Below are 14,983 nucleotides of genomic sequence, written 5' to 3' on the forward strand. Positions count from 1 at the left end.
CTTCCATGACTTTTGGTTGCTTGAGGAACTTGTAGGTGTGTGTGTATTTATGTATACACCTCAGAATCAAAAAATTAGATTAATCAAAGAAAATGTGTTGAATGATTTGCAATTCTAATTTATTGCATAGAAAATAATTATTACCAAATATGAATTAGCATCATTTAAATATATGCCTGTGGTGCCCCTGTGAGTACCATTAATTAATGGAAAACTAAGCAGGACAGTTCAGCTTATGAACATCTGTGAACTTGGGCTCTGCCCCCCTAGCCCCTTGTCTCCCAGGCTCTGCCAGTCCAGCTGACAGTACCCAGCATGGACCCCTGCCTAGGGTAACAGATGAAGAGAAAACAAGGATTGAAAACCTGGCAGTAGGTATATAAAATGCATCTTCCAATATGCCTGGTGAGCACATTAAAAATTATTCTAATTTTGTGAATGTTTTAACAGTTTTCTTATAACTAATTTATATTACATTCTTGTGTTTACATTGGTTAGATAATCTACAAAGTATATAAATTTAGATGATGCTAATTCATATTTGGTAATAATTATTTTCTATGCAATAAATTAGAATTGCAAATCATTCAACAACACATTTACTTTGATTATTCTAATTTTTTGATTTGGAGATGTAATACTATCTGCTTAAATAAAGAGCTAATATCTCCACTTTTCTTCATAATGTGATCCATATAGAGTTGTTGAATAGGAGTGGAGATGGAATGTATTCATTACTTATGCCTGATTTTGCTTTGAATCATCTTTCTGTACATCCTTTAGTTTTAACTGTTGATTTACAACTTAGATAGAGATTATGTATGGATTTGTATAATGTCCCATTTACCATTTGAATATATTTTCTTTTGTGGCTTTGTCATATGCTTTTTCTGGATCTACACACAGATATTTGTTATATTCCCTGATTTCTCAGCTATGTCTCATAAAGTGAAAATGTCATCTTAATGACCCCTGTTTGGTTTGAATTCAGCTTGTTCTGCAGCATTTATTTCATTTGCAATTGAAATTGTGTATTAGCAGTTAACAATAAAATGCAGTTTGCAAGTATTTCATCTTCTTACAATTTCATATTATGCATAACTTATAATCTGACAATAAATAAAAGGTTTTTCTTCATAAACCTATTAACAATTTTTGACAGGCTCCTCCCCCCCCCTGACATTTTTGTTCTCTGTTTTAAAGTAAAAATGAGTTTCCAGCAGCCTTTTCGGTCTGATCTTACCTTCTCCTCTACAATCACACACTCAATTTTATTTCCCTTTATATAGATCAGTACAATGTGGAATCTAGTCTCCAATCACATGCTATTCATGCCTAGTTTCAAAAGTCTTCTATGTTATGTTTTGTAGCCATTATAAAATTTTTATACTTTCATATTCAGCATTTCTGGCAGAATATCAATTATAAACTCCACACCTGCATTTCAGATTTCTAAAAACTCTTTCTAATTCTTTTACTGAAATGCACTCATTATTGTGAGTATTTTTGCAACTTATAATATACAAATTATATTCTGGTTTTAATCCTTTACCCAAGTGTAAACAAAAACAATTTGCTAAAGGAAACATAACTTGTTGCAAGGCATGTTTCTTTTAGTTTTGACATAGCTTTCTTACTTATTTTCCACTGTATTCTCTGAGAGTGCATGCTTAGTTACTTGCCAGTACTTGTCAATATTTATTCTTTCTTTACTGCTTCTTAATGTTTTGAGTTCATCAAGTTTTTTGATAATTCTAACAACACTTTCTTCAGATTTTACCATTCTGTTTTAAAACAAGATCCAAACCCTAGGTTCTTGATTTAAAACATAAGGTTTGGATCATCTTAGGGCTATCACATTTTTCTTCAAATGTAAGGGCATAATTATGTGAAACAAATGTTATGCACTCATTCAACTTAGATTCTTTATTTAAGTTTTCTTACAAATTTATTTGATATAATACCTGTTTTTATCTGTCTCACAACTGGTGATCACTTCCTATTCTAAATCTTGAATACCATTGTAGACTAGTCTAAAGATGTCCCCTGCAGTAATGTAAGATTTGTTCATTCTCTTTGTGCTTGCTTTCCAAATCCTGTTCTGCTTATAGTTTATAGTCAAATCTTCCCATATTGTTGTTGTTTGTACTCCTAGAAATTGTTTGAATTTTTTTTTCTTGTTGTAAAGAATGACTTATATAAAATACATTAATTATTTGTTAACAAATAATTTTTATTTGTTAAATAGTTAGTTCGTGATAATGCTGATTTGCGTTGTGAATTGCCCAAGATGGAAAAACGTCTTCGTGCTACTGTAGATAGGGTTAAAGCTCTAGAGCAAGCCTTGAAGGAAGCCAAAGAAAGTGCAATGAGGGATCGAAAGAGGTATGTAATCCCAAGCAGTCATATTAGAAATAGTCATATTGATGTGAGGGGATAGGAGAAACCTCTCTCACTAATCTTTAATTGTAAGCTCCCCCCAGCCTTATTACCAGAACACCTATGAATACTTAAAAACTAGTTTTTATAAACAATGAAAGCAAGAGAAGGATGTTTCTTTTATCATAAACACTACAAATAGCACTGGTACCTGGAGTTAATATTTGGGGACTATAAATAAGCATATGACAGTATACGTGAAACACATTATGGGATACAATGAGACTTTAGAATATCACAAAAGTTTATAAATATGATACAGCTTTGTAATCACTCCTGTTCAATCTAGCATTGGAAAAAGTCATTAGAGACCTAAATGAACAAAGGAGGAAGGAAATGAATGGGAACAACATCCTATCAGCTTATGCTGATGGCATTGTTATCCTTGGAGACTCATGTCAGTATGTTATACAAACTACATCTAATTTAACCAAGGCAGGTAATCCTATAAGTCTTGTCATAAACCAGGAAAACAATAAATATATGTGTATTTCATATTTCCGAATTTAGGGACACAAAACACACGTGTTGAAATAATTATTTTAGTTATTATTAATAAAATAATTTGATGTTTCGCCCCCTGTATTGAGATCATCATCAGAAGGACACGTGTATAGGAAACCAAGCTACGTGCTCTTGCACTCTGTACTGGTAAATCTACGCTGTTCATTAATCTTTTTCTTAGCCTGACCTCTAGCAATAATAAAATAAAATAAAAGTTGGAAAAAAAATAAAAAATATATATATAACATAAATAAATAAAAATTATGATATATAAATACAATAAATACAAAACTACAATAAACTCTGCTAAAGTCCTCGTGTACTAAGATTCTTCTGGATTTGTACAGTTCAGATTGTTATACTATGATTTTCTTCAGGCCTTGTACAGTTCAAGTTGCTATGGAATGTTAAGGGGAAAAAGAAAAAAAAAACACTTCACGAAGTCTTCTTGTATTGGGATTTTTCTTTGGCTTGTTCTGGTTGCTATGAAGGTTGCAGGTGGGTACTCCAAATTCTTGGAATGATTAGGCCATCATTTTTGTTCAGATTTGGGTTATGTTTGAGCATTTCACATGCTTCTTTGAATTTCCTCTCGAACCGGGTTTTGGTGCGGTGTAGGGACTTGGTATTTTTCCAATCAATTCTGTGGTATGTTTGGAGTGCATGGTCCAAATGCTCGCACGCCCAGAATTTATGGCCTGCCAAAAAATATACAAAACAGACACACCACTACATCTGATTGTTGAAGAAATTGACAGCCCAAATTATCACTTAACCAAAAAATTAGCAGCCACACTCAAGGAATTGGTAAGTCAGTCCCCTTCCTACATAAAAAATACACATTTCATAAACAAAATTAAAAACATTGCACTCAACGACCAAGATTTATTAGTCAGCTTTGACATAACGTCCCTTTGCACCAATGTCCCGATCAATGATACTATACTATCTTACTCCTACAGAACATATTTCCACACGACATCACGGCCTTCTTTGCCCACGTACTCCACTCCGGATATTTTGTGTGACGAAACAATTTTTACCTTCAAAAAAGAGGGTTCAGCCATGGGCTCACCACTCCCCCCTCCCAATTGCTAACTTTTATATGGAAGACTTTGAGCAATGAGCTCTAGAGTCAGTATGCTAAAGCCAAAAATTTGGCTCAGATATGTCGACGATATCTTTGCCATTTGGCCCCACGGCCGTGAAGCACTAAATACATTCCTTAGCCACCTGAACAAAAACAACACAAACGTATCCAATTCATCATTGAAATAGAAAAAAAAAAAACTCTCTTCTGTTCCTAGACACACTTGTCACACATCTTCCCCCAGGCTGTCTCTCCTTCTGTCTACCACAAACCACACAGGTCAGTACATACACAAAAATTCTTATCACCACCCAACACAAAAACTAGGTGTCTTAAGCATCTAGTTTTTGTGAGCTCAAACTATCTGTTCAAATGAACAAGCTCTAAATCAGGAATACAAGATCATCAACCATACATTTATAAAAAATGGATACAGTAAAAAAAAACTATTCCTGAGATCCTCCACAGAGATACTAGTAAAAACAAAAAAGATTTCAAGAATGCTATTGCCATACCTTATGTTAGAGGCATTTCCGAAAAAATAGACAGAACACTACACAAATACAACCTCAAAACCACCTTTAAACCCCCAACAAAATTAAGACACCTCAGTTCTTCCAAAGATCTCTTCTACACCTAGCCCACCCAGGGGTATACAAAATACAGTGCACATGTAACATACCATACATAGGGGAAATGGGGCAAATCATTCCATTTAGGAAGGATGAACACAAACGACACATTAAATACCTCCATTTTGGAAAAACCGGCCTTTCTGACCACTCACTCCAAACATACCACAGAATTGATTGGAAAAATCCCAAGTCCCTACACCGCACCAAAACTTGGTTCGAGAGGAAATTCAAAGAAGCATGTGAAATGCTCAAACATAACCCAAATCTGAACAAAAATGATGGCCTAACCATTCCAAGAATGTGGAGGATCCATCTGCAACCTTTATAGCAATCAGAACATGCCAAAGAAAAATCCCAATACAAGAAGATTTGGTGAAGTGTTTTTTTTTCCCCTTAACATTCCATAGCAACTTGAACTGTACAAGGCCTGAAGAAAATCATAGTATGACAATCTGAACTGTACAAATCCAGAAGAATCGTAGTACAGAGGACTTTAGCAGAGTTTATTGTAGGTTTTTATTTATTTTATTTATTAATTATATTTTTTTATATATTTATCTTTTTTATTTTATTTAATTATTGCTAGAGGTCAGGCTAAGAAAAAGATTAATTAACAGCATATATTTAATTTACCAGTACAGAGTGCAAGAGCATGTAGCTTGGTTCCCTATACACATTTATCCTTCTGATGATGACTTCAATACAGGAGTCAAAACGTCAAATTGTTATTTTATTAATAAAAGTAAAATAATCATTTTAACACGTGTGTTTTGTGTCCCTAAATTCAGAAATATGAATGCTGATCACCGTGTAATCTTAAAAGAAATATGTTTATTTCAATGACCCATCAAACTGAGCCAACTTGGTTGTTGATAATTATATCATTGGGTAAGAGGCTAATTTTAATTATATAAGAGATGAATGCCAGTCAAGGATGTTTTACAAATATCTAACTCCTGAAGTCTAGAATATTATCAAGAAAATACAAAGAAAAACTATTTATGCTATCTATCACCAGTATTAATTTACAGTTTTCAGACACAGACAACAAAGAAAGATAATAGGAAACTTGTCACATTTGAAAGAAAAGTACTGACAAAAATTTTGGACCATGTTACAGTCAATAGCCTGTATGAACTAAGACATAATAACGAGGAACTGTGGAATCCATTTAAGACTCAACATCCTATCATTTATAATAGTTAAGGGAATCGAGTGGTTTGGTCATGTTTGGAAAGCAGATGACCAATTGATCAAAGAAGTACTTACAAATATAATAGACAAGAAAAGATCCACAGGAAAACCCTGAACAAATAGGCGGATGTGGTAATGAAAGGTTTAAAACAGCTGGAGATGGAGCATCGCCCCACATAAGAACACCTTCCTGTAGCTTATGATAGAGACAGGTAGAGAAACATAGTGAAGGCAGCATTAGACCTAAATGGTCCTTAAGCTGCTGAAGAAGACCTGGAGTAATCCATACTGAATGAATTACATGCATGGAGAGATTGATTATTAGCTAAATAACTAAATTATATTAATTTTAAAGAAATTACAGAGATAAAAACGTGTTAGAGCAATTACTTACTTACAACCCTCGATGTTTCAACCTCTGTATCAAAGTCCCAAGCAGTCATATTAGAAATGGTCATCTTCAAATGAATACCATCATCATGAAGAATACATATGCAGGATGTTACAAATTAAAGTACCCTATTCAGAGTAATGTGTAGAGAGAATCAGTGGACAAAATATTCTCAAATTGGTGGGTACCTTAACTAGATCATGAGGAAGAGATTTTGACAATGAAAAAAAAATTACCAATAGGGGAAATATGGTGCTTTGAGCGAGAAAAAAATTGGTGAATTTCACATACCACGTGAGCTGTAAGGCAGTATAGAAGGATCAAGATTGACTGTGTAGTTGTTTGACACTTGCATTATGGGTCTCACTTTGCTTGTATGTGCCTTGCTTGTGAAGAGTTTCTATAGGAATGGAGAAAATGCTTTAGCAGCGCTTTATGAGTACAGTTGCCTAACTTTATGAAAAGGCCCAATGACATCACTGTAATGCAGCATGTGGTTTGTCAATTTGAAGAGGCAGGCAGTTTGACAGTCCAACTAGGAAGGGGCATAAATCTGAAATTCTGCAAATGACTAAAGATGTTGCAACTGCAGTTGTTGAATAGTCAAATAGAATGCTGTATGTTCGTGCAGTGCTCAACCACAGCCAAGAGTTGCAAATGGGAGATGTCAGCATCTGAGAGATGTTTATATTGACATTTCTGGCATGCATAGAGGCAGATGTGACTTGCTCATGTTTTTTGGATAGTAAACACTTAAAACTGCCTCGTATGGTGACAGAGAATTTCTAGTGACTTCAACAAATTCCTTTATATTTGCAAAAGGTCGTATGGATAGGATTTATGGCCAATTCATTATTGGGCCATTTTTCTTCAAAGAAATCCATCAAACTGGACCTGTAATCTTGCAAAGTCATGGCTGCACATTATTGGGATATATTGAGCAATTTCATCATTTCACAATTGCAGCAAAGATAGTGCCTGAACATGAGTGTTCATGCAAGATGGAGTTCATAGAAGACATGAAGTTCAACAATTATTGCATCAAAATTTCACAGAGGATAGAGTAATCAGTCACTCATTTTCTATGAAATGGACACTGCATTCACTATACCTCCCTGTGACTTTTAGCTTTAAGATTAAAAGCATGTATTAGTGAAATTATTCACTTGGAAAATTTGAAAGACAAAACTCATATCATGTGCGAAACCTTTCAACATATCAGTTGTGTTCTGCTGTAGACAGTGATGTATTATGGCAGTATCAGCTGTTGGTCCTGCACAAAGGGCAACACACTGAATGTCATCTCCATTGATCGTACAGATCTTGCAGCATGTCACCTCTATGGGATATATTTTTTGTATCACAATATTTTATGAAATGAGTGAAATAAACTTCATTGAATAACTTCATTTGTCACTTTTTTATTATTATTATTTGACACCTCCAGGAAGTTCAAAGACTCATCGAGGAAGGGCACCTACTCTACAACTTTGTCTCCACAAATCAATTCACCAACTACATCAACCACAACTACACCAATGGCATCTACTGCCGACCACCATCACTAGTATTTCCACACACAATCACAAACATCCATGCCCACAGCGGGATTCGAACCCACAGCCTTTTGGCTGGAGAGAGGATACGCTAACCACTCAGCCAGACAATCACATACTATCCGGTTCACATTAATGTAATTTTCTCCTGCTCACAGTGCCCATTTCCTCTATTGGTCATTTTTGAACTAATTTTTTTACAAGTCAAAATCTCTTTGCCATGATCTAATTAGGGTACCACCAAGTTTGAGGGTATTTCATCTATTGGTTCTCATTACAGATTACTCTGAACAGGGGTACTTTAATTTGAAACACCCTGTATCTGAACTAAAACACAAACTATATCACGATACACATAAAGCAAATTATAATATCTCTTTGTTAGCCACTAATCTTACACTAGCCTGACATCAGATGAGGAGAAAGAAAGAGAGGTGACGAGAAACTAAAAAAAAAAAAAAAACATTTTCTTCTTCCTTGTTCCAGGCCTACTGGCCTATTACAGAGCTATCTTAAGCCCTTCTAAGTCATACCCATCCTGACGATAAGGTGACTAGCCCTATGCCTCCCAGTATATTCTTTGGCTGTAGTTGCATGTTCACAAGGTCGGTTTGCCTGCTTGCGAGAGGAAAACCCTGATCAGACCATGTTTAGACTATTGTTGGAGCGTGTTGGCACCTCGTAGCAAAGGTGGACCAAGCTCTCATCTCTCCTTGTCTTAGTATCTCCCATAATGCAAAGCACATCTCTTTGCAGACATGTATAATGCTATGCATCTTTCTCTAAATCCAGAGTAATTTAATAATAAGGTGGTACACCCTTTGGCAACTCATATAGATAAATATGACCTCTCCAGTGCTTCTGCCTTGGTATCACCATTTCTGGGTCTGACTCCCACTGACGAGACCTCAATAAAGGTCGAAACCGATCTTGGTAGTGGCCCTTCCCTTAATGCATAGCATTATACATGTCTCCAAGGAGATGTGCTTTGCATTATATGGGAGATACTAAGACAAGGAAAGATGAGATCTTGGTCCACCTTTGCTACGAGGTACCAACAGATGTACCACATTTCCTCAGTCTTGAAGATATTTTCAGGCGCAAACTTTGTTTGCCTACACTTGGATAAAGGATTCAACTAAATTTATTATAGTCTAAGTGCAAAATAAACTTCCGTAATCATTATGACTATAACAAGAAAATATGCATAAAAGTGGAAAAAAAAAAAGAAAAAAAGAAGTGGATATTCAAGTAAAATATTCTCGCATGAGGTCAGAACATCAGAAATCACTCCTTACTCCACAGCTGATTGTGCCAACAGCCACCACCTTACTGATTCAGTGCAGGAGCAGCAAGAACTCAGCTACTTGAAATTTTGCAACAAAAATCCATCATTGGTTTTGTCAGAAATCAAACTTGAATGATAGCTGGGGTGAAATAGACCCCATGTGACTAATTAAAGGTGGTTGTTGTTGTTGAGTCCATTGAAGAGCTTCTAGATATGACCGTGAAACTGTAGAACTGCTTTGGCAATCTGGTGAACTTTGATGGAGTAAAACTTTTCTCTAGGGTTATTGTCAATTTTCTGTAGAGCAGCAACAATTGCTGGACAAGAATAGATATGGGCAGGTGTTAGCTCAACTCTTGCATGCTTCATAGTTCCTACTACTGTCTGGCTGGCATGCTTTTGAAATGTTCCATCCTTAGTCTGGTGATGATTGTGGTTATTTTTCTATTTTCATTAATTTCACTGATTTCGTTCTTCTTCTTGATAGTTTGTTTTACCAGTCTTATTTTGGCGACAGAGTTAGCATCAGTTATTGATAGATGGTGAAATTTTTGAGGGTTTTTTTTTTATTTACATGGACTGGTATCCATTGCAGTATACAGTTCTTATTTTTCATATTTAACTTTGTTTTCATGAATTTCCTTGTGTGAGTTTTATTTTTTCATTTTTTAATGCTTCAAGTACAGATTTAGAGTCACTGTAGATGGTTATTCCTGTTAATTCCCATTAATTTGTAATGTTTATTACAGGATTAGAGAGATAGAACGTGAGAGCTGTTTGTATGGCTGTTAATTCACAAGTGAAGTTTGAAGCTATTTTGCTAGCTGTGATTTTGATTTACATTTCCTTGTCTCCAAGTAGAGTTAGAAAAACCCCTGAACCTCCTTGGTTGATTGCTTCATCAGAGGAAGACCAAACACAGAATGGGGTGATGACATCATCAAATGGTGTGGAAACTCTATACACAAACTGAGTCATCTTGCACAAAATAGAATGCAATGGAAGAATCTTATCAAGATGGCATCAGACACCTATGGGCGTTGAACCCATGGTTGTTGTTGAATCCTTTTTTGAACAAGGTTCTAGGAGATTTAAGTTTTATCATTGTGTTTTTTGATAGAATAGTGGAAAGGAATGGCTCTTTGCTTATTTCAGTGGACAGATGTTCTAAGTTGATATGTTTTCTAATTTCATGATCGTATTGTAAAGTGGATGATCTCTTTAGTCTAGATTTTCTTGTCCAGGCATCAAAAGTCCTGAGTGAGACGTGATCCTGTTGTTGGCTCCTGATTCTGTTAGTGAATTTAACTATGGAGAGTTTTCTTCTATCTTCTAGTATGTAAAGCTCACTCTTGTTGAGCTTTTAAATTATTTCTGGAAGAGATTGTACCTATAATAATTTTTGTTGCTCCTGATTACACTCTGTCAAGTTTTTCTTTTGAGCTAGTTGAAGTGGAGCCCAGATTGATGAGGCATATTCCATAGTGGGTCGTATGAGTACCGTATATGTAATTTTGAGTCTTTGGTTTTGCACCCCACTTTGTTCCACTAAGCCTTTTGATGATATTAAGCTTTTTAAGAGCTTTATTAGATATACTGTATTTGTAATATGACTTGTAAATCTCAGTTCAAAATCTAGGATTAGGCATAAGTATTTTGGAGAATGTTTTTTCCTATTTTGGTATTATATATTTTGATTTGGGGGGTTGTAATTGTGTCTGTTTTTCTTTCAGTGTAGAACAATGGTCTCCAAAGAGTTGATACGTGGGAGTACGTCAAAAAAGTTTTATATTGATAGGAAAAAAATTAAGTAATTAATTAAAGATAAAGAATATTACTTTCTTTCATCAATTAAACATATATCTAATATAGACAAAACATTATAAAGATCCTGTAAACTTAAATTTGTGAGTATCGCACGTTGGGCGACTTTGCACACATAATCGCCCATGGCAAAGCTGTCATGTTTTTTAAAACTAGGGAGTGAATCTCTTACTTATTATCATTGCCATTGTTTGTAGTGCATCCTAGTGTTGATAAGCCCAACTAAAGAAGGAAAATTGCTTAGTTATCCTGCTATCTACAGATGACACCACAGTTGTATTAATTATTTGACTATTAGTAGTAAGTTTAATGATTTTTTAGTATATATTGTTTCTGTGCAATTCCAATGCCTTTTTGTGCTTTTATGTTTACACTAGAAATAGTGAATTAATATTATCAAAATTGCTTAAAATAAAAAAATAAAAATATAAAAATATAAACATAAATGGATGGAACACGTTCAAAGAATGAAAACAGAAAGATTACCAAAACAAGCCTTAAAGTACAAGCCATTAGGAAAAAGAAAACCAGGACGTCCTCTTAAACGATTCAACAATGACTTCTAAGGCCGGAACAGGCCATGCTAGGCCTAAATCCTTGATATGTATGATGATGATGATGAAAATTGCTTACATTTTTTAAAAGTGTTTGATATTATCAATAGTAAATGAATTATATTTAAATTTTACAAATTAACCCTCACAAAATGGATAAATGGTTAAAAAAATTTCCTCCAAAGAAACTCCGAATTGAAGATAATTATGATAGTACTTCTACATCAGACAAACAACAAGGAAAAGATAGTATTGATTCTTCTATTCAAACAAGTTTGTTATTAGTTAAATTAAGTGATAAAAACATTAATCTGAAACTTAACAAAACCTTGCCCAAGAAAGTTCGAAATTATCAAGAAGACTACTTAAAATGGGGATTTACATCGACGATATGCAACAATGAACCTCGTCCTATATGTGTATTGTGTCATGAGACGCTATGTAATGGAAGTATGAAACCATCATTATTAGTAAGACACTTAAAAACTAAACATCCCGAACATGAACACAAATCTTTACAATTCTTTGAACGATGTTTGAAGACATGTAATTCTCAATCCACCAACTTAAAAAAGTTCACTAAAATTAACGATAAATATTTGGAGACATCTCTTGAGGTTGCATTCTTAATTGCAAAAGACCAAAAGCCACACATCATCGGGGAAACACTTGTACTCCCAACTGCCATAAAAATGGTAGAAATAATCCATGGAAAAGAATATGCAGATAAACTAAAATGTATTCCCTTATCAGCAAATACTATTGGTAGACATATAGAAATCATTGCAGATAATTTAAAGAAGCAACTATTAAAACAAATGACTCAATGTGGGAAATTTGCTATACAGCTTGATGAAAGCACAGATGTTGCCAACATGTCTCAGTTATTGGTATTTACTAGATATTATTTTAATAATGAATTACATGAAGAACTACTTTTTTGTGAGGCACTTCAGGAAAGATGTACAGGGTAAGATATCTTCTCAACAGTAAATAACTTCTTTGTTAAAAACAATATTTTGTTGAAAAACTGTTTAAGCATAATTAGCGATGGAGCAGCTGCTTTAATTGGTACAAAGAAAGGATTCAAAGGAAAAGTAACCGAAATAGCACCACATGTCAAATTCATTCATTGTATTATCCACAGGCAAGCTATTGCGGCAAAAAAAATGCAGCCTGATATACACAAAATACTGCAGGATGTTATCAATATAGTTAATTTTATAAAAAGGAGGCCTTTGAATAGTAAAATATTTACAGTACTATGTCAAGAGATGGGCAGTATTCACGAAAATCTTCTATACCACACGGAGGTTCGTTGGTTATCTCAAGGAAAAGTGCTTAAGAGAGTTGTAGAACTAAAAGATGAGTTACACATTTTCCTACTGGATAAAGATAAGATATTTGCAGATCTTTTCAGTGACGATAAGTGGTTATTAATACTATGCTACCTAGCTGATATTTTTGAAAACGTAAACAAGCTTAATTTGTCTCTTCAAGGAAAAGATAACATTTTAATAATGAATGAGAAAATAACTGCATTTTGAGAGAAAATGATGCTGTGGAGAGAGAAATTTGAAAAGAGATGTTTAGAAATGTTTCCATCTTTATCTGATTTCGTTACAGAAAATAATGTAAATGTAAAACAAAGAAAAAGTCTAATATCTGCACATTTAAAAAGTTTAGAGACATATTTTTGTAACTTATTCACAGATCTTCCTGGCGAAGAATTTCAATGGATTTTATACCCATTTGCAGAAAATGTAAAAATTGACCACCTTCCGATTGTTTTTCAAGAGCAATTAATTGACATTAGATACAATACAACTTTGTAAAACGAATTTCAACAGAAATGTCTTCACAATGGGTGGATGGGACTGAAGTCCAAGTATAGCAATTTAGTGAACACAGCAAGTGATGCACTCCTTCCGTTTGGTTTTTCTTATTTATGTGAGGTATCATTTTCTGCAATGACAGGTAAAAAAAAAAAAAAAAAAAAAAAAAAAAAAAAAAAAAATCAGCTACGTGCCTTTTTTATTCCTGTATATATACAGGGAGTAGGTGAGGCCGTTTTTAGCCCTATCTAACTTTTTGAAGACTGACTGGGCTGTGTACCCAATTAGAGATAGCTGGCCCAAGGCTATCACTAATTAAACAGCACGCAGTGAAGAGAGGTGGCTCTACAGGTGCCGCCATCTCATGGTCCCTAACACCCGTATTTAATGTCTGAAATAATGTGGGTTCTACAGTTGATTTTCTTGAGTTTATGGGATGAAAAACCTGAGTTTCCAGGAGAAAAAACCCGCTTGCCCGTGCCAGAGATCGACTAACTCGGGAACCGGTCGAAAAAAGGCTTAGAAAAATTTCCTCTAGTCATCGACTAGACTCAAAACCAAGTCTTCCTTCATGCGGCCAAGTGCCGTGGTGTGCAGATGCCACATCCACTGAGCTACACAGGCTTTCACTTACAGGTATTAAAACCAAATATCAAAATAAATTAAACTTGGAACCAGACCTTCGTATCGTATTGCAGTATCAGAAGCCATCAAACCAGAATTTCAAGAAATTATGAAAGAAATGCAAGGCCATTGTTCACATTAAATATTGTAATAAATATGTTTGTAAGCTTTTAATAAAAATAATGTGTAAAAATATCTAGCGTTTTTAATTATTATATAATGATACAAGGCATATTTCCTCTTTATAATACTTATTACAATAGATTTTTGTTCAATCAATTGGGGTTATGCGCTATTTATTTTTTCTGTCTTTGGGGGTACGCGATCAAAAAAGTTTGGAGACCACTGGTGTAGAAGATGCTCAGTTTTGTTTTTTCTGGATTTATCTGTAATTTAATTTCTTTGCCCATCTTTCTAAGTCTTTTATTGAATTATTTAGAACTTTTTCAGATTGTTGATTATTACTGCTTGTGTGTCACATTGCTATTTTTGTGTCATTTGTTATGTGAGGATGGATATTGTTCATATAGATGAGAAATAGGAGTGGGCTTAAGACAGAACCTTGTGGGACTCCAGCCTAAGTTCGATGTATGTTGGAATAAATTCCATTAACTTTTACTTTCATTTTTCTTCCTTTCATGAAATCAGAAATCTGAATTAATGCATTCTCCTTATTTCAGTATCTTATGCAATTTTTATTAATTTTTGTCTCCAAACGCGGTCGAAGGCAGCTGTGAGATCGAAGAATATTGCTGTTGTCTTCTTTGGTGGTTTTTCTTGAAAGCCATCTATGACTGATGGCAAAGATAATCTTCTGTACTGTGTTGAGACCTGTATGTAGTTTGGTAGAAGTTGATCTTGTTATTTTCTAAGAGCCAGTTCATAAGTCTGGTATGTATTATTCTTTCGTTTAGTTTGCAGAGAGAGTGCTTGTCAAAGGTATCGGTCTGTAGCTTTTACAGTCATTAGGGTTTTTGTTAGGTTTTAGTAAGGGTATAATGACTGATGTTTTCCAGATTTATAGTAGTTTACCTGTATTCCAGGAAATG

At 34.5% G+C, this 14,983-nt stretch overlaps 1 protein-coding gene across 2 annotated transcripts in view; it reads left to right on the plus strand.

Annotated features, from left to right (window-relative positions):
* Positions 1–14,983, plus strand: part of LOC150099979 (kinesin heavy chain-like) — a 579,478-nt gene that overhangs the window by 447,875 nt on the left and 116,620 nt on the right. For both annotated transcript variants that reach the window (XM_090403282.1, XM_090403283.1), the window contains exon 22: positions 2,249–2,385. In XM_090403282.1, the coding sequence (XP_090259408.1) occupies positions 2,249–2,385 (137 nt within the window). The remainder of the gene's footprint in view (positions 1–2,248; positions 2,386–14,983) is intronic.

Source organism: Typopeltis vanoorti, chromosome 13 (genome assembly GCF_054136105.1).
Source record: "Typopeltis vanoorti isolate ZY-2024b chromosome 13, IOZ_Tvanoo_1.0, whole genome shotgun sequence".
Taxonomy (NCBI): domain Eukaryota; kingdom Metazoa; phylum Arthropoda; class Arachnida; order Uropygi; family Thelyphonidae; genus Typopeltis; species Typopeltis vanoorti.